Source organism: Syngnathus scovelli, chromosome 13 (genome assembly GCF_024217435.2).
Source record: "Syngnathus scovelli strain Florida chromosome 13, RoL_Ssco_1.2, whole genome shotgun sequence".
Taxonomy (NCBI): domain Eukaryota; kingdom Metazoa; phylum Chordata; class Actinopteri; order Syngnathiformes; family Syngnathidae; genus Syngnathus; species Syngnathus scovelli.
This window is the reverse complement of record NC_090859.1, coordinates 7,436,436-7,456,836: the sequence shown is the minus strand read 5'-3', so window position 1 is coordinate 7,456,836 and position 20,401 is coordinate 7,436,436. Positions and strand designations below refer to the sequence as shown.

The 20,401-nt window shown below is 39.4% G+C and overlaps 2 protein-coding genes across 9 annotated transcripts; one reads left to right on the top strand and one right to left on the bottom strand.

Annotated features, from left to right (window-relative positions):
- The first annotated feature begins 379 nt into the window (after positions 1–379).
- On the top strand, positions 380–20,328 carry pum3 (pumilio RNA-binding family member 3). Of its 6 annotated transcripts, none has more exons than XM_049739272.2 (18): positions 380–1,003; positions 14,727–14,788; positions 14,877–15,167; positions 15,554–15,752; positions 15,877–15,952; positions 16,039–16,132; positions 16,369–16,435; positions 16,618–16,792; positions 16,936–17,039; positions 17,111–17,189; positions 17,283–17,381; positions 17,824–17,877; positions 18,064–18,144; positions 18,227–18,369; positions 18,510–18,732; positions 18,870–18,957; positions 19,230–19,320; positions 19,473–20,328. In XM_049739272.2, exons 1-18 carry the CDS (start codon positions 981–983, stop codon positions 19,594–19,596), a joined length of 2,073 nt encoding a protein of 690 aa, XP_049595229.1. In that variant the 5' UTR covers positions 380–980; the 3' UTR covers positions 19,597–20,328. The 6 variants fall into 6 exon arrangements, with proteins under 6 accessions (XP_049595229.1, XP_049595228.1, XP_049595227.1 ...); XM_049739271.2 differs by having other exon boundaries at positions 385–1,003; positions 14,727–14,794; XM_049739270.2 differs by lacking the exon at positions 380–1,003 and adding an exon at positions 12,397–12,557.
- LOC125980172 (cilia- and flagella-associated protein 44-like) lies at positions 1,377–14,179 on the bottom strand. 3 transcript variants are annotated; one of them, XM_049739261.1, is made up of 36 exons: positions 14,086–14,179; positions 13,696–13,837; positions 13,550–13,609; positions 13,099–13,237; positions 12,608–12,770; positions 11,462–11,564; positions 11,178–11,394; positions 10,997–11,111; positions 10,735–10,899; positions 10,492–10,647; positions 10,366–10,413; positions 9,973–10,072; positions 9,467–9,561; positions 8,874–9,068; positions 8,541–8,651; positions 8,278–8,430; positions 7,971–8,153; positions 7,637–7,779; positions 7,284–7,563; positions 7,020–7,075; positions 6,561–6,723; positions 6,320–6,450; positions 5,870–6,075; positions 5,657–5,801; positions 5,381–5,558; positions 5,048–5,289; positions 4,680–4,881; positions 4,393–4,596; positions 4,029–4,221; positions 3,855–3,956; positions 3,638–3,768; positions 3,239–3,355; positions 2,935–3,136; positions 2,702–2,862; positions 2,461–2,595; positions 1,377–1,859 (listed from the first exon to the last, which is right to left on the bottom strand). In XM_049739261.1, exons 3-36 carry the CDS (start codon positions 13,587–13,589, stop codon positions 1,596–1,598), a joined length of 5,238 nt encoding a protein of 1,745 aa, XP_049595218.1. In that variant the 5' UTR covers positions 13,590–13,609; positions 13,696–13,837; positions 14,086–14,179; the 3' UTR covers positions 1,377–1,595. The 3 variants fall into 3 exon arrangements, with proteins under 3 accessions (XP_049595218.1, XP_068508991.1, XP_068508990.1); XM_068652890.1 differs by having other exon boundaries at positions 5,657–5,798; XM_068652889.1 differs by having other exon boundaries at positions 13,696–14,170.
- Positions 20,329–20,401: the final 73 nt, after the last annotated feature.

Genomic DNA, 20,401 nt, shown 5'->3' with positions numbered 1-20,401 from the left:
ATTAAAGCCAAGCACTGTGGAATATATTTTTTTTTTGAATAAAAAAAAATTGAACCATCCCAATGACTACAGTTACACAATCAGCTAAAAATATCAAACTACAGTAAATATCTGTACGTAGGTCATAACAGTAAGCATGTAAGCATTAGCTGTGTCTCCTTGTGCAGCATAATGATGTAGAACTGTTAAAAAATATTGTACATTAAGACCAAACCGGGCTGCCTTGAAATCAGTTCTTCACCAAATTTACATGTGGCAGGCAGACGACAGTCAAATTTATACCTATATTACAACAATGCATTGTACATTCAATCTCATTATGCCTTTTCTAAAAAAAAAAAAGGGAGTAAAACTCAAAGCTACTCCCGTCCAGTCGTCATATATTTTTTCTTTTTTAGTCTGACAAATTTTCTTGATAACCTAATAAAATAAACTACAAAAGTAAAAAAAAAAAAAAAAAAAAAAAATACAGGAGATGTGATTGTAAGTTACCAGTTAACCCAATGATGATGCCATGGTCAAGGTTATAAAATAGATGGATAACTTTATTAACAAGCAGTAAATTCAAATCATTCAATGAGTTCTGGTATCTCATTTGATTTTAGTTGATTCTTTTTTTGAATAATCAAAGATTTTCTGAAAGGAAAGTTTAGAATAAAAAAAGGGAAAACCTGACGAGGCGCATGCTCAGCCAGGAAATAGCTTAATATATATAAAAAAAAAAATGGCGCTTGAAGATTTACTGCATGAAAATTTAGTATTGATTTTCACAATTACAGCTTCAATCGATTGATCCGGTTCAATTTTCAAACATTTTTCCCCGTGAGAGGAAAAGCGAATAGATCAATGAAGTCGTGACGCGAGCATACGTATGTTCTTACGTCTATGACGTCACAGGTAGCGTCATAAAAAGCTGGAGAGGAACACTAAACTAAAGAACGGGAGTGATCAACATCCAAATTCAGTGAAGACACCTAAAAATGATTCGAGCTACAACAAAAGGGTGAGTCCTGCATAGTTCGTGTAAGCTTCCGATGCACTAAAAAGGGAGTGGGTGATTTTTTTTTTGCTGTTTTTACCACTAATCAAGCGCCCCTTAGAGTTTGCAGTGAAGTCCGACTAGTGGGCAAAACGCGATGATCGCAATGACCCCATGAGGATAAGGTACACTTCTCTGTTTTAAAATGTCTTCAACCACGGCGGTGGTGGGAAACAAGTTGTAGAAATAAATGTGTAAACTTAACAAAAAAAAAAAAACGTAATAGGGATTTCTTATTTAAGTATTATTAATAAATCATCCAGATGTAGAATCAAGAACAATTTCTTCCCAAATAAGTTTGTTCACGTTACTGACTGCAAGGAGGACTATCTAAAAGTTAATTTCTCAATCATTTAATCAACACAACAAAAAGACATGTCTGCACACAAAATCATTTGCTTCTTATATTAACGTTCATAGTGCTCATATATTGAGTAAAATGTGTCTTTGTATATCTTTACAAAATTCCAACAGTTGGTTATGTACTTATTAAGCATGTGGGCATATTAATTTTAAAAGTATCAATTTAATTTCTGACTTGTAGTTTGGCATACATTCAGTTGTACACCTTTGTGTCTTTTCTATCAAAATTTGGTTTACCTGGTTTTCTCAGGTGTTTTTGAATTGTTGGGTTGTGTGAATGAGCAAGTGGAGGCAGCTTCGCGTGGCTTGGTAGATGGGCGTGGGCTCCTTTAAGCGAAAGGAGGTTGATTTCTGTATTGAGATGCTCCATCTGCTGCGACTGCTTTCTCACCAGCTCTTGAAGTCTCAAGATTTCATGTCTGCCATCTCGCCCGCTGCTGTCTTGGAGCTGTTTGCCCTGAGAACACACATGTATTAGATGATAGAGGGAAGAAAATGTCTTCATAGCTTGCTTAAAATTGCATTGGGTAAATGCTTGATAAGTATTGTTTGCAAAAGGGTCAAGAAAACAGTTTTGCTCCTACTAGTTGTCATGGTATTGTAAACCATACTCTCCATCGATCTAATGGTGTATGCAGGGACGAGGGCTTAGGGGTGGCTTTGCATGAGACAGGAGACTACTTTAAAGAAACTAATTTCAGCAAGAAAACTCGTGTGAATGTTGTAAAGTGAATCTTAATCCTTGGGGTATTTTAATGAAAACCTTTTAGACTGTAAAAGGTTAGACTCTAAAATTTAGAGGCTTTTTATTAAAATGCCTGGAAACTGTTAAATTGTGGTAAAAATGCATCAGTCTGCTTTAAGTCCCTGTATTCCATTACCTTTGCTTCTTGTCTGAAAATGCAGCATTTCAAACAATGCTAAGTCGGATGTGATTACTGTATTGTATGCAGAAATAAGAATTGTGACCTGTGAACCAGTTGTCTCTCAATAATGAGTATACCTTACGTCTTACTTGTGTAATGTCAATAATCACAACATTCAACAAAACAAATTACAATTTTCTTCTGTCTTGCATCGAGTTTCTGCTCCAGCTCCTTCTTCTGCTCAAAGAGACTATTCAAGCGGACGAGTCGCTCTGTGTTGCTCCTTGTCTTCTCCATCAGAGCCTCACAAGCTTTTTCTACTCTGATCTAAGAAGTGTATGCACAAAAACAAATATCGACAATAATTCTTGTCAATCCTAGTAAAACTCACACACATGCACTCCTAAACCAACACACATAAAGTTCCACGTACATCCCACTTTTTGATTTCTTTGGCAAATGCAGCTTCTTGAAGGAGTTTCTCCTGCTTCAGCTCCTCAACGGTCCTGTTACCGGACAGCGTCTGCAGAACTTCCAGATCAACCTCTCTCCCAAACCTTCTCATCATTAGCTGATTACAAAGCTTCTCTAGCGCTACATTGAACACAAAACACAATTTGATTAGTGCATCAAGGCTCTCTGGTTATGTATCTATTCGGGTCTTACACTGGATCTCATTGTTCATGTCCTTGCGTTCTTGAATGAGCCTGATGTGCTGCTGCTTGGCTTGATTGTAGATTTCGATCTGCTGGTGCTTTTCAACCTCCAGCTGCTTTACTCGCTCCTGCAGACATTTTAGCTCTGTCCTGTTCAGTACCAATGCCGGACGGAGGTCTGAAGGAACCCGAACTGTGACATCATACTCAATCTTAAAGAAAAGGGAAAGCAAAGTAGATGGTGACAGAAAATCATTTGAAAGAATGTGTTGCTTTTCTCAAAATATACAGTAAACTGCCCCAGTTCTCTTTACCTGCTGTAGTCTTAGAGGAACCACAACATCTAGTTGATTCATCTTCTGCTGTTTCTCCCTGTTGACTTGCTCCAAATCATCCTCTACCATCTTCCGACTGATTTTTACTGATTTGAGCTGGAGGTTCAAACAAACGACATGTTTCTCCTTGTGTTCAAAATCGCCACAAAAATCGGGTCAATAATCTCTAAAAACATCGAGGTTTGTGGTTGTAAGGAGGCAAAATGTGAAAAAGTTCAATTATTACTTTTCCAAGCAATGTAGGTTTTTGTCCTGCACATTATATTCTGTTTTCCTGTATCTGTCAATGCAACTGAAATGACAACATTTCCCCTTTGGGGGACTAATTAAGGTTATTTTAAGTGATTAAATCTTGTCCTATGTTACATTTACGATCACCTTCTTCACAAGGCAGTCACACTCCTTCTCAAGAGCGTCAGCAGTTTTCTTCTCATCTGTCAGCAGTTCTTCCAGGTCCAGTCGACGTTCACGTAAATGCAGTATGTGCTCAAACAACTTTGGCTCACAGCCTGTGACCAAAAGTAGAAAAGGTACACGCGCACACACACATGAACAAAACAGAATTAAGGAGGCTTAAAAAAACAGCAACATTGACCTAAAGGGCATTCCTCTACAGCAGCTTCTCCTTCCACTGCATCCCAATCATCATCGCCATCCCAGTCTTCATAATTGTCAAAGTCGTCCTCATCCTCTTCTTCTGCAAAATAAATTTGGAACATGAAATCAAGATCACTCCCACTTATGTATATTTGGTGAGTCTTCTTCTCACCTTCACCTGGCTGCTCCTTTTTCTTGGTGCGTTTTATTTTTCTTCTGAAAACTTTTTTCAGATATTCTTCAATTTTTTTGTCGTCACCCAGCGACGCCTGGAAGGCTTTTGTTACAGCCTTCTCTTTCTCCCGCACCTCAGTTATGGCTTTATACTTCAGTTCGAGCTCTTCCTTACACTCCTCCAGCTTATACTTTTGACAAAAGTGTAAACAAGTACAGATAGAATAAACAAAAGTACAAAAATATACAGAAAAAAAATAAATGGTGAGACACCACAGGTGACAATTTTGTATAAACAAATACAAATAAAATAAACAAACGTACAAAAATACACAGAAAAAAACAGGTTACAATTTTCTCACCTTCAAGTTGTTCTCCTCCTTCACACGTGTGTTGAGCTTATCTTGCAAAATCTCCTCAGTCTTGGCCACTTCCTTGAGGAGCAGGAGCTCCTGATAGAGTGTAAGCTGACGGAGGTTGCCAAGTTTTAACCTCCAATCTAGCATCTGTACCTTCTGAAGACACATCAGGTGCTCCTTGTCAAATTGATTCACCATGCTTTCCATCTAGTAATTAAAAAAATGAATACATTTTCAAATCATAAAATGACTCATTCATTTGTGACCTAAAACTAAACTATATAGCAGACCTTTTCCAGGAGACAATCCTGCATGTCTAGCAATTTGCTCTCCTCCTTACTCAGTTGTGCTGCTTCCTCTTCTTCTCTTTCTTCAGGGGCAGCAGATACAATTAACCCATCTTCTGCTTCCATCATTTCCTCAATTACATTTTCCAGTTGCTTCAGGAAATCTGTGGCTCTCTCTTGATTCTCCTGCTCGGTCCACTGAAACCTGTAGCAGGTACATTTTCGATAAATGTTTTTATGATAATAAAACAAATCACTTTTAGATGAGTGCAAAAAATTGATCGTCGTGTCTTTTCCGTGAACTAAACTTTGAACAAGAGTTGACGTTAGATATTGAGACTGATAACAAATATGAAATGTGGCTCCAGCACCTTTTCTCCTTCAGCGCTCTGTATCTTTCTAGAATGGTTCGGGTGCATCGCTGGCTCTTCTCTGGTACTTCCTCACATCGTATAGTGGGCAGCGGGGGTGGGTGGCGGTGGAGTTGCGATGGCAAACAACTCTGGACCCTCTGGAGCTGTTTAGCTAGGGCTCCCAGTTTGGATAACAGGAGAAGTTTGGAGTCTCGCAAGGCCACAATCTCTCTGTTCATCTCAGTTTGTTTCTCACGTATCTGGAGGGATGGATACAATTATTTAAAAAAATCTCATGAGTAGTCATCTAGAAATTAAATTTTAAAAATCTAAATGATGTGTGCGCTTTACATTGCCCTCCAGGTCTGTCATCTCTGCTTTCTTTTTATCTGCATTCATTCTTAAGTGTTTTGCTACAGTAAAGTTTTTGTCTGTTTTAAGTTTCAAGTCCCCAATACTCGCTTTGGCTTCACAGATGGCCTGCACATCGTATGGGTCTTCGCAGTTCTTTTTGGGTTTCTCTGTATAACTGAGATACCAATAAAATGATTAGCGTTGTGTTAGTTGTACAAATCATGGGTCGTGGCTTTTTGTGCTGAAAAAAGTGTGCAGTGATACTACACTTACATCTTGTCCCATTCCTGCTTCCTCTTTTCAATCTTGGCCCTTGCCTGTTCAGCTTTCTCCGCGGCCTTTCTGAGCCGCTCTACTTGCCGATCTGCCAGCTTTACCGTTGACGATCGAGTCACCAGTGGGTGTGGGATATCCTCTTCTGGTGAGCACACATCAGCGGGATGTTAATGTACCGTATTTCCCTGCTAAAACTAATTGTTTTCTCACCATCTGTTACTTGATTGTCTTTTACAGCTTGATCTTTGGATTCCCTGCGTTTATCTGGAGCATTTTTATTGCTGCTGTTATCGCTATAACTGCTCTGTTGATGAGTCTGTACTGAAGAAAGTGGTGGAATATGGTATGTGGAAACTCTGTGATTAGAGTGGATTGCAAATACTGTGACTATGTTGGATTCCAGGGAAACATTGAACCTGAAAGAAAAATACATCCAAGTCTTTACAAAATGCTTCATCTTGTAGGTTTTATAATTTGGTAGTGTGTTAAAAAAAAAAAAAAATCTGTGTTTTCTAAGAATGTGCATGAGGAAATTCCAGTAACAAGTTCACGAGAAAAATGATCTTACTATTTGTGGAGAAAATATCGACACTAAAATGAAAAGCATTTTAAGTGGAATATCACACCGTGACGAAAGCCGTATTAGTAATCGGTCAATACCATTGCTGTAGTTTGTTTAGAGCTATATGGGAGTGTTGTTCTTCCCAACTCATTTGTTCTTGGACTTCTTTTAATTTCTGAGTCTTCTCCTTCTCAGCCTGTTCTGCAAAACACTTGTCCAGCTGCAGCTCCTGCTTACAAATAAATCACAAAGCCGTAAAAGCCAATCTACTTTCACCCAGTCTCAATTCAGATTTGTCTTTTTCATTAACAACATTCTACCGTGTATATGTTTTTGTACCGTAAGTGTGAGTCGGCAATGTTCTGGCAGCTCGAGGTTGTCCTTCAGCAGTTGTTTGAATGTATTCTGAATCTCAGCCAGCCTTCTCCGCTTGTCCGATTTCTTCTTCTCAGCTTGTTGGCACTGATTGTCTTTCTCCAACTTCTGTTTGACCATCTCTATGCTAGGCGAGCGAATCAAATCACTTCAATGATTTTTCGAAACACATCAAACAACTTGCATTCTGGAAAGATTTATCATAACAATAAAAGTTTATCTATCTCACAATTTCTTTACGTTTTAACCTGGTACGGGACATTTTCCCAGCTAAATTAATGTGTGTGGCGGTTTATACTTCAATTGAGTTTTCGAATATTTAAAATCTAGTTGCGTTGTGGGGGAAACAATTCAAGGCCACATACAATGACTTCCAGATGTCCAGGGAAGGTGATATCCATTGAAAATTGATTCATACTCAACCTATCAGCCGCTGGGTCATCGATGTCCTGAGCCAAATCCTCATTCTCAAGTCCATCCTAGTTGAAGGATCACAATATTGTTTTTCTATTAAACCACTAATCGGCATGTCAACATAAATGGATCCAAAAGAAAGCTTCTTTGTAAAATAAATAAATATATATATATATATATATATATATATATATATATATATATATATATATATATATATATATATATATATATATATATATATATATATATATATATATATATATGACTAACCCTTGGAGAAGGAACCATGGCCCTTTTTCTTCCCAGTCCTTTCTGCAGCTCCTCATGAGAAAGCAAGTTGAAGGAGAAGATATTTCCATCATCTCCTGCTGTAAGCACAAACTGGTCGTCATGACTGCAACAGACATGCCGCAAGTGTCCATAATTGCTGTCGTGGATACTCAGTTCCCAGTACGCCTGCATGGATTTTAGAGCGTGATCGCCGGGATCCAAAGGATAAGCTCTGATTGAGCCTGAGTGCATTCCGCATATCATGAGCTGCCTGTTGGAGCTGTGACAAAAACAACCAAACATAATCTGGTCACTACAAAGTATTTTCACTTTAGTGTCTGCAGTAATCATACTTGAATGTGACCGAACAAATAGCATCATCATCAGCATTGAGGACAGTCAGGTAGTCAAATGGCTTGTCTTGACGTTGGTCTGGATCCTCATCCTGACTCTCAGAGAATTTGCAATGGTACAAGAAACCTGAGTCAGACCCTCCCTGGAGACAAAAGTATTAAAGCAAATGAGGCAGATATACATTAGAACCGATAATAAATCCAAGAATAGAATAATAATATAGAATATCTTATTCTTGGAGTTCATTTCTGCAAACGCGGGCGTATCGGCTGATCGGTGTGTTGGGAGAGATCTGCCGATCAACAAATTGCTCGTGATTTCATGTGTGTGTACCATTGAGAGCCAAAATTGGCCAGGCTGTGAGTAGAAACCACAGTGAAGAGGACTGCGAGGGTTACTGATGAAAATAGGGGGTAACTCCTCTTCCAGTGTCTTGTCTCCTATGAGTTGATGCTCCTCTTGCTCTTCTTGCTGCTTTGCTTTTAAAGCTTGCCATCTTGCTATTTCCACTTCTCTCTACAATGCATGGATATATTTGCAAGTTATTAAAGTTTTGTTCATTATTTAAATGAAATCAAGAAACATTGTTGTAACAGTATAGTTAATGACATATACTGAAATCATAGACGTGAAGCAGAACCTTGATTTGTGATTTGATGCTATTGAAGTAGAAGGATTTTCTAGGCAGTTCAAGCAGTTGGTAGGATTTGGTTGGCTTCAGGATATTCTCATCAGGACATGGTACCTCCACAACATGACCATTCTGACATAGTATTAGCAACCTGTTTTCATGCTGTACAAGATTAGAAAATGGTACATTGGCTTTCATGCTGTGCAAGAATCATACTGTGTATCATGTTTTTTGCACATGCAAAATAGAATCTCCTTCAAATAGATACTTACATGGGAAGGAGGTGACCACTCGAGTAATTGTACTGGTCCAGGAACACGGACAAAGCCGATTGGCTCATATTTTTCTCCAACAGTAAAGAAAAATATCGTGCAATCTGAGCTCTGAAAGATTTTTTTAAGGTAAAATGTGAAATTTAAATGAGGAGGGCTCCCATCATGACAGCCAATCAAAACAAAAAAAAAAATCATCAGATTAGTGACTGTGTGAGATTTTGTCCCCTCTCCAAATGAGATAAAACTTTTCCAATGAAATACACTGCAAGTCTTGTAAGCAAATTATTTACAATATTATAATTACTAAAAAGATTATAACAACGTACTTACCCCCGTGGCTAATATTTTTCCATTGTACTCATAAGCAACCGATGTTATAGTGGCATTATGTGGCTTGAAGGCCTGTTTGAGTCGAATGTGGGCATCTCCTTTATTGTTGTGCAACCCCGTGGGGTCAAAAATCTCCAGTAAGCGAACAACCCCATCTTCAAATCCTGCCACCAATAAACCTCCACTGTGGTTCACCTGCAAAAAAAATATTTGAGGTTATTTATTCCATTACTGTCTTGCGTCAGGGATTGTCAACCGGTGGTCTGTGCCCATCTAGCGATTGTGGCGGTATTGAAGGTGGTCTGCATAATTGGAAGTGGAACATTTTTGTAACATTTTTAAAAATGATATTGATTTATTATTTAGACCTAGTTTATTTTCCAACAAATTTTGTGAATCATTTACCCATCCAAATTATGTAAAATGTAGCTGAAATTCCCAAAATAGATATAGTAAATATAGGTCTATGCTCCTTCAATGCAAAATAAAATAAGATTCCACCAAAGCAGTGGTCCCCTTGAGGTGAGCCCCTTGGACAAAACCAGCTGTTCTGTCTTACAGAAATGAAGTTGTACTACTGCATCTTTACTTACAGAAGGTGGTGCCCAGTGAAGAGCAGTTCCACCTTGATTGAATCTGCTACTGATTAGTTCTGTTTTTGCCAGAAAGTCAAAGACTCTGACTGAACCTGGAAAAGGAAATACCCAGAATACTGGAGACAATCGCTGGTATCCTTTCAATTAAGAGCAACAACAACAACAAAAGCTCAGTGGTCATTACAACAGTATTTAACTGACAAAAGCAAAGATACTTTTTGTCCTGAAAAGGAAGATGGATAGCTTTGAGACAAGGTAAATGAGTACAAACATATTTGCATTTCATCATTCACCTCATCAAAAGAACACAACAGGAAGCATGCCAATAATTTTGTCCATAGTATGTAAGTATAGAAGAAAAAATATATAAAAACAACAATAATACATTTAATTTAGAAGCGCCTTTCAGGTCACTCAAGGTCATTTTACAAAGAGTTAAAAAGTTAAAAACAAATTAAAACAATAGCATTCAGTAAGAAGTAAAGTAAGAAGTAATGACTCACGATCCAGAGCAGTGGTGGCCATAAGGTGACTTTTCTTTGACACATCAAGACCCTTGATTGGTCCGGCATGGAAGGATAACAGGCACTCTGGATCAGGAGTCTGTTTACGAAGATTTTAGTTAAAGTCATTCAATTCTGTTCAATTGCTGTAGAGTAGTTACTAGAGTAGACCAGACAATTTGTTTACAGTCGTTCCAGAAAGTGGTGTGGAGGTGCCCAACTCTTCAAATAGACCCGATTTGGAAATGTGCCTCTTAGCATGTAAATGTGACAATGTGTAGGGTGATTGGTCAAAAAAGCTTGTTTTACCGTTCACTCAACATGATCCTTAATTTAATCCGATTCAAAAGTCAAGGTAAACATTGCTTTGTTAATTGTGCAAATGAGCCTCACAGTGTATGTGAATGAAAGATCCAGTTTCCAAATAGCGCCATTGGAATCCTACAAAATAAAAGAGTTCCAGTTGGAATTGTTCCTCGAGGTACGATTTGTGCATTTTCATGAGAGATGAGTGGTGACCTGAGCAAACCAAACAATCGAGTCTGGCTGGGAGGTTTTCACGATTGAGGAGAGACATACGTGGCGCCCAACCGTCATCTCATTCATGGGCTCCATTTCAAACTTTCCGCTTTCACTGCTACTGTCTGCATTGTTGATTGTTTCAAAGTCCCAGCCCTGCAGGCACAAAGCGTGGTCACAATGGCTTATTGAACCAACAGGACCACTGCAGCCCTTCAGTTATGACAATTATCTCCGTTTTACCCGGATCACTCCATCAGAGCCAAAGGTCATCAGTTGTCCATCCTCCAAAGCAAACGGTTGGACAGCCCCTGCATGACAACACTGTCCTCCCTTGCTGCAGATCTCAACTTTGATAGAATTTCCATCCCAGACAAGCAGGTTACCCCAGGCTGAGCCAGAAACCACCTTGAGAAGATGCACATGGGTCAAAGCCTTGCATTGTTTTTGAGCCACACTACCTTCCTTAAATAAACCCAACCTGTTAGAAATGCAGGAAACAAACCTTTCCATCGGGAAGTTCCATGTAGCCTTCAATGTCTGTTGCTGTAGTTTTGCCAAAATGACCAATAAGTCCTTCCAATTTGAGACCTGTAAATGTGCTGGCCATTCTCCAGAACCTAGGCAGGGACAACATTTAAATCATAAAAGGACAGTGAAAGAACTGTAAGAATTGTGTCCTTTACTTGATATGTCCAGATCCTGATGATGTGAGTAGGCTAGGGTTGTATGGGGAGAAGCTCACTCGGTAAACCTCTTGAGAAATGGCTTTACACCTGAGCATTACCTCCTCCTGCCTCCACCTCCACACTGTCAACATGTAGTCTGGTGCACTGGCCAGAGTGGCCAGAAGACTCCCATCACTGTTAAAGCTCACAGAGCTAAAAGCATGTTCTGCACCATCTACACACACCCAATGAACAAATGAGCGCAACACCAAATTATACAACACAGATATAGATTTGCTTACCTCTAAGAATACGGTATGCTTGTAGTGAGGAATACTCATATATTATCACGATGGGCTTTTCCCCCTTTTCCGCCACAACAAAATACTCTTGGCTTGGGTGAACCTATACATACATAATTTAAATAATTACCAGCCATTCACTACATTATTTATGCACTCCAGGGCTAATGCAAGAAATGGAGTCTATTTTGCCAGGATTTGGGGAAAAACTGTGAATGATCTAATTAGTGATGACAGCATACCGTAATTTCCGGACTATAAGCCGCGACTTTTTTCCAAAATTTTGAACCCTGCGGCTTATAGTCAGGTGCGGCTTATATAAGATTTTTTTTCGTGATTTTTGTGATGACTTGGTCACTTTTATACACTCGTAAAAACCACTGTTGTGCGGTATCTTGAAGACAAAAACAACAACAAAAATTTTTGAAACACTACTATGGCTGCTGCTTATTCTGGCTATGTTGCTTGTGACTATTATGAGCTTTAGTAGGAATGCACGCTAGGTGACCTGCGTCAAAGGGCTCTAAACCCTTTCTCTTAGAGATTACACAAAGCAGTGGCGCTGTTTGGACCATCTGCATTGTATTAAAACCCAATCAATCAACATTTTAATTCAATTCTTCTGACATTTTGCTCACCAAAAACAAGTTGTAATGAATGTGAACTTTTAATGCATTTTATTCAGAAGGTTACTTTGAACCCTGAGGCTTAAATAGCGGCGCGGCGTATTTATGGATTTTTACGGCTTTCTGTGTACTGTCTTTCTTTATAAAAAACTCATGTGCACGTGCGGCTTATAGTCCGGTGCGGCTTATGTAAGAAAAAAACTAAAATATCCCTGAATTTTAGCTGGTGCGGCTTATAGTCCGGTGCGGCTTATAGTCCGGAAATTACGGTATATTCTTTGACTGCAAAGACTTGATCAACTGATTATAACCTCAAGTGCTCAAATGAGGACACCTGCCAGGTGTGGCAGAACCAAATGTCTGCTGGAAATATATCTGCAGAACTTCGCGCATGTCCTGGAGGAGGTGGGAGACATTGCTACCAAATGGGCCAGTGGCATCGTCTGGGATCTCCTATCACTAGGATTCAGGTTGTACACAGTATTTGTTGCCTTATAATTTATTTCCCCCCCATTCTTACCCCAATCGAACCAATTCCACTTCCATTGCGGGAGCGGATGTATTTCTGCTGCTTGGTGGAAATATCAAGCAGGATCAGGATCTGACCTGCAATAAAGATCAGTGTTCTGTCTTCCAGCAGCAGTAGGTTTGCTCTGCGCTTACAGTCATAGCCAAAAGAGTGACTGAGAAAAAGATTGAATCAAGGGTCCATATTCATGTTTTTTTTTTTTTTTAAGTTTAGAGCCACTGTGAAATTAAAGTCAGGTTTTATACTAACAGCTATGTCCCTAGAGAAGGAAACTGATTGGTTAAGACATGATTGTTTAGCTTTAATTTTGTTGTTATGAGGAAAATATAAGAAGAAGGGTGTCAACAGCAGCATCCTGTGATGGCCTCAATAATTAATGAAAATAATAATTATTAATAAATCTAGAGCTTCTAATTCATAGATGGCTGTGCACACAAAGATAAACTAATGGCCTCCATGGCAGAGGTATACACGAAAGATACGAGAGATTCAGGAGGTTCTCTGGGATGTCGGAGCCGGGTGTGATGAACGGTCTTGAATAAAGCTGCTCGTATTTGTAATGCATGTCTGCAGGAAATTGTTTGCCCCCAGCAGATATCGCAATGTGATCACAGGTCGCTTCTGTGACAATAAAAAAAAAAAAGTTTCAGATTACAGAAGGCATGATCACCATTATAACAATGGATGTAACAATTGTCTGTTTTTGATTAAGGATTTACACTTGTTTGGTCCAATAATCTGGCGGTTGAACCAACTTAATTTGTTTTTGGCTGTATTTTATACTATTCATATTTAAATGTATTTAATTCATTGTTACATTATATATATTTAAAGTCTCTTTAATTTACTCGTCTGTCATATTGCTTTCAATTGTTCCAATTTACATAATACAACGCATAATAATTCATTCATGCTTAGTGTGTGTGCGGTCACCCTTTTCACTGGCATCGTAAAATGGAAGTATTGTAGACATCTTCACACCTTCTCTCAAAACTAGAATAAAGGAAAAACAGTCATTCCATTATTGGTCATATGCTAACATATTAAATGTTGGCAAAATAATGGTAGGTCGCGCTTACGTTTTTACTTGATCGTTGCAATTTTAGGGTGTCTCATGTCCAAACTTTCCACTGTCCAGTTCCATTGCCTCCGTTGCCAGGCAACAGGGAGACACCGCTAACACTACGAAGCCTGTTGGTTACTGTAGTCCTCCCCCATACACTTTTTAAAAAAAATGATTATTTAAAGAACACCAGATTTTTTTTTAAAAAAAACGAAATATTTAATTACATATCAATTAATAATTTGTTGGTACTTTTTTGATAATCATCTATACATTGATTGCAACCTTGCACGACTTGGCTGACTTTAAGTAACAGTCAAAACAATTTTAAAAAGTATTTTGCTGACTTTAAGTAAATGTCAAAACAATTTTAACAAGCATGAAAATGTTTAAGGAAAATAATGACCATATAGCGAACTGCGTTTGTGGATCCTGGCTCAGTCGGAGAAAATAAAAAAAGTTTCGGGTCGTTTATTTTGTGCTACGGCATTGTCGTAACGATACGAACGTTTTACGGTAGCAAACGTCGAGTTTGGTTGGAGCTTTCAGTGTCGTAAACTGTAGGAGTAAAACACGCGTGGACATTAGAAGCGGCGTGTCCGTGTCCTAGCATTTAACGTAAGTAAACATGTTAAACGACGAACATTGACAGAGGTGTTGTTTTTAGTATTTGTAGATTATATGTGTGCATTTTTTGAAATCTTAGTAATTTTAATCGCCGGAATGCTCGCTAAAGTGTAACCTAAACCCGTAGTGTAGACTAGATAAAAATGGCGACAAGTCACGTTCTCTTCTGTAACTCCTTAAAATGTCCTTTACCTGAGAAATTAGTTCGTTACATCGTTTATTTACTTTAATGGTTATATCCGCCCCTCCGACACACACGTCACTTTTTGTTAATAGTTACGAGTTATGATACATATTTTTCATAACTTTCCATTGTATTCAATATTGAATTGGCTAATTCAGGCAGTTCAATTTATATTAAATGCTTTCATTATATCAATCCTAGCAAATATTAAGATCATATGTCTATCACTTCTGCAGGATGGAAGCTAAACCTAAATCACCCCTTTCACCCAAGGGAGGAAAGAAGTTGAAACAAAAAGGCAAGGGTAAGCTTGGAAACACTGTTAAACATCCAAATGCTCATGTCTTAAGTTTGAACCTATTGTGTTTATATGTCTCTCTCTACAGATTCTTCTGGGAAAGCACCAAATAGTAGGCCACCTGGTAAAAAGCCTTTCAAACCATACAACAAGAAAGATATGATGGGCAACATGGGGAAGAGTAGAGATAACACCAAGAAACAACATACATTTGTTAAAGACGGGAAAGGGCCAAAGAAGAAATTACTAAGCGGTAAAGGGGAAGGTGGAAAAGGCTCCAAGAGAAAATTATCAATCGACAAAGGCGAAGGTGGAAAAGGGCCTAAGAGAAGATTCCCTGTTGACAAACGAAGAGGAGACAATACAAAAGATGATGGAGGTAAGGAATATAACTCACTCACTCACTCACTCACTCACTCACTCACTCACTCACTCACTCACTCACTCACTCACTCACTCACTCACTCACTCACTCACTCACTCACTCACGTTTGTCTCAGGGGCACAAGCTTTAGCAGGGAAGCCCAGACCCCTCTGCTTAGCAAAAGGCTACAGCAGTAGACTGTTCATTTTTTGTGACGTGGACATAATGGGGGAGGGACCCAAGTATACCATTTTACCAAAAAATTATGAAAAAGGAAATTGTAGCTCACATTTCATAAAAAAAGCAATGCACGTTTTTTTTTTTTTTTTTAATATGTCAACAGTTGCCACACGCTTCCATTTGAGAACATTTAGAATCAGTTTGTTTTCATGTGTGACCAGTTCCGCAGGCAAAGAGGTTCAAGAAAGGAGAGTTCAAGCCACAGAAGAAAAAGCAGGGAGCACAGGAGACAGATGAAGAGCTGAAGAAGAACAGGCTGCAGAAGAAAAAAGACCTGAAGAAAAGCAGACAACAAGCAGATCGAAAGGACATGTACCAAATAATCAATCAGGCCAAACAAGTGTGGGGAGACTTAAGGATGTACGTAGATGCGTGCTCGTACTCACACAAGTGAATTTTAAACTCGTCCTTTGTGTGGTGCTTGTTTGGCAATCATGATCTACATATGAACAATTCGTTGCGTGTCCAACGTGCGTGTCCACAGGAAGAAGTGTGAGAGTGATTTGAAGAGGAAGCTGATGAAGGACCTTCATGATCTTATTAGGGGCAAGTACAAAGAGGTATTTGTCGGAGTTGTTGAAAACCAATCTTTGCCATTTACATGCACTGTCTATGCCCACTAAGTCCCACTATCTCCCGCCACCAGATGGCGTACGCACATGACTCTGTGCGAGTGCTGCAGTGTTTTATCCAATGGGGTAGTCATGAACAAAGACAAGAAGTGTTTGATGCCCTTAAAGGTGAGGTATTTTAACTAGAGCTATCTGTCTTGTATAGTTTTCCATCCAGCCAAACTTCAACACTGTAAGAGTTTTGCGAACAACTGAATACACGTTATTTCCTATGAGGAAAATTATATTCAAAATGGAACAGGGGCAGTTTGGTATTCTCAGTGTGCATTTGGAAGTGAAACAAATTCTGCTGTTCATCAAACATACCGGCTTTGCTAATGTACGGCGTCACGTGTCTCCTGCAGATGATGTCGTTGCTTTGTGTAAGTCGCAGTACGGCAAGCACGTTGTGAAAAAGTTGCTGATGTATGGGTGAGTTGCTCGCCTTTATGCTGATCTCCCATTTTGACATTGTTTGCTCCTAACAATATCACAACCATGTTGCGCAAGATTTCTGTTAAACGTGAAAATTCTTGTAATGCCTTAAGACGAGAACACTGTTCGTCTCCATTATATTTTTATGAGCAGGTGACTTAGTGAATTTGCCTCTACAGGAATAAGGAGCTGGTGGCAGCTGTGATGCAAACGTTTAAGGGTAACGTGCGACCGATGCTTCGCCACGCTGCCGCTTCGGCCATCATTGAGTACGCCTACAACGACAAAGCTGTGCTTGCGCAGAGACTCATGCTCACCGAGGAACTGTATGGAAACGCCTTCGCCATTTGTAAGGTACACAAACCGAAGCATAAAAACGCACCTAAGAACTGTTTGAATTTATGATGAAAATGCAAAATATCTTTATGCGTCCAACTGTGTGGACTTGAATCAATGTTGCCGCTGCTCGTTGTCAATCTTTATCTCTCTGCATGCAGTCTTCGGTGTGCAACACTATCGATAAGGTCGTAGAAGCCAACCCGGACAAGTTGCACCATATCATCAATGATATGAAGCAAATTCTTACGCCAATGGCACAGAAGTAAGTCAATTCAAAATGAATTCATCATACACCTTCATTCTTTGGCTGAGAACACTTTTGGTTTGTTTCAGAGAGCAGGTCATCAAACATTCTCTCGTCCACAAAGTATTCCTGGACTTTTTCTTGTTAAGTCCTGCCAAAGAGAGAGCGGTGAGTGTAATGTTCTCGAGTAATGTTGTCATGTTACTCTGACTGTGTCCCTCATGAACCTATTTCTTTGGTGTATGGTATCACCGTGAACAGGAAATGATTGAGTCCATAAGGGAGGCAGTAGTCTACATGGCTCACACTCATGATGGAGCTCGAGTGGCCATGCACTGTCTGTGGCACGGCACCACCAAGGTAAACACACTGACATGCACTGACCAAAGAAATAACATAACAGTGTTGCTTTGGCACATCTGGTGGAATGTGGTTGCGAAGGAAACAAGTAGAACTGAAATCAATGCTTTAACTAGATTGTTTTTGCTGCCCTCTTTTGGCGCCTTTAGGCAATTAGACAGATTTTTGCTATTTGCACCAGGGCCCGGGTCCACATTCCAGTGAATTATTAGGTTGACTGTAAAATTTGTCTAGTTTCTTCTATACACTTTCCTTATATAATTTGGATTCTGCAAGTATTATTGCATGATGTGCAATAATAATTTGGCCAATTTTGTTCAAAGATCAGACAAGATGCATCAAAGGTTTTAGTGCAGGTTCGACACTCGGCACTTTAAAACCCACATTTTATGTCTGATGTCACCATGTTCTTTATTTTGAGCCCGAGGTTTTTCTTTTTCAGGACAGGAAAGTCATCATCAAAACAATGAAGACATACATGGTGAAGTTTGCCACGGTGGGTTTTCACACAATCTTTTTTTTTTTTTTTTTTTTTTTTTTTTTTTTTTTTAACCCACTGTCACGTTTAGCCAACCTGGTGTCACTTTTCTTGCAGCGCTTAAGCACAAATTATATGATTTAAATGTTGTAGAATCAGTCTTGATGCGATAGCAGGTTGAATGTGTGACTGTTGTGTCCTCAGGGGGAGTTTGGTCACCTGGTTCTTCTCGCTATATTTGACTGTGTGGATGACACCAAACTTGTCAAACAGGCTGTGTTGTCCGTAAGTGTAACATTTGTTTGAGAGTTCTTTACCCCTTTGAATGTGTGAACACAATCAAGTGGCATGTATCTCACCTGTCCAGGAGCTCATGTCATCATTGGATGAGGTCATCAGTAACAAGTATGGCAAAAAGGTTCTGTTGTACCTGCTGAGCCCCAGAGACCCGGCTCATTTGCTGCCTGAGATCATCAAGGTGCTGGAAAAAGGAGATGGCAATGCGCACAGGTCAGGCATGGAAAACCATTCTTTCTAGTCACTTTTGGCATGTCTAAGTATTACTGCTCACACCTGATGGTGAAGTTTGTAGTCCTCAAGCAAGAAGTGACCAACTTAACACCCATCTCGACCTCTTCTTCTTGCACCAGTAAAAAGGACACGGCGCTTCGAAGGAAGGAGCTACTTGAGGTTGTTTCCCCGCAGTTGCTGAATTATCTCCGTGACAATGCCGCCGCCATGGTTATGGACAAAGCCACCAGCGTGACAGTTAGCGACATCCTGGCGTCAGCCTGTGGCGAGTTGCGACCTGCTATGGCAGCTGTGGCTCAGCTAGCCAATCAAGATCTAGTGCCTGGAGGTGTTGAAGGACAGGTCAGGGGGAATGAATGAGGACTTTGGGGCATTTAAAATCATTACATACCAACATGTGTTGAAAATAGCACAAAAAAGTGCTAGTGTGAAGTTGTTTGCACATGTGGGTCAAACGTTCATTTCTTTTTTTTTTCTAGCTTCACATGGCAGAACATCCTGCAGGGCATCTGGTGCTCAAATGGCTGATCGAGCAGGATGTCACTCTGGCTGAGGCTGGCAAAGAAGGTGACTAAGTTGAAGCAATGCATTTTTCCCCACATCGCTGTCTAAATATGTTTAGACAAAATATAAATATTTCCATTTTTCATATTTATTTTTAATATTTATTCATTTCAATATTTGCATTTTCATTTTGATTTAATCGTAATCCTTTGACAGAAAATCAACTGACACTCTATAGAAGTCATAGTACAGAAAACGCATGCTTGATCATTTGTTGAGTTTTATGCCAATGCTGACAGAAGGCTGAGTAACTTTTCTTTGTGTCCTTCTGCCAGAGCGCTTTTCCAGGATCTTGGTGGACACTGTTGGAATAGAAAAACTAAAGAGTTGGGGAAAAGTCAACAGAGGAGCCATGGTACTCTGCAGGTCCGTGTGTATTTTCCCCCACTCAAGTTACTGTTGATGTTGTCATCACTGTCAGATAATTGATTCAAAACCATGCTCTAAATACCATTCCTAGGAGAAAATTACATTATCAAGATGTAATGTTTTTAAATGTTTGTCTTTACTTTCTACAGCCTTCTGAACAGCTGCGACAAGTCTGTGGTGGCAGATGTGAAGACAGCTTTACAAGACTTTGAGCTTGACAGTGGCAGCAGCAGCAAGGGAGCTGAAATCCTGCTGGAAATCTTGAAAAAATAGATCAACCTGTCATACAAACAGCTTGTGACACTCTGCATCACTTTGGATCTGGAAGTAGGACTGTGTTGCTCCAGAAATTGATGAGGACCATATCAAAACTATTTCAAGATGTTTAATGCAGAAAAGTGTCTCAAAGAGAGAGAGAGAGCACAGAACATCAATTTCGGCTGATGTTTGAGTATTTGTAAACATCTATACTCCAAAGTTAATTGGGGTCTTCCGCTTGAGGATCACTGAAAATAATCTCTGGAGTAAATAGCGTAATCCGGTTTAACAAATGGACAGACGACCCGATTAAGTGATGCTCTTAGGACCCAAAGAGTGAGACATCAAATTACTACAGAATTCATTAGTGGTGTCAAAATGTTGTGCCCTGGAGATGAACCTCAAATCACATTAGCAAAGAAGGAGGTTTACACCTAATAAGTTACATGATAGTTTTGCTTTGCATTTGCTGTTCTACTTGAGAACACGATAAAGACCAGTTGCTCTGTGTTAATGGTTCATAAACGGTTGATGCAGTATGGCTCGACATGCCAGTGGTAAGATAAGTTTTGTAAAATGAGATAAGATTTTTATATTCATGTAAAGTTTCAATTGTTTTGATTACAGTTGTCTTTGAAATGTTGACAAATTCATTGCATGTAAAGATTCCATCTGGGCAGTTTGTTAGCACCTGGGACGTCTACATGCATCACACACTTGTCTCCATTACACATTAACTCACCTTCATAGTCTATCTCCCTCATGTGTACTCTTAGCATGCTTGCAAACTCTTGCTAGACATGCCTCACTTGCAATATTG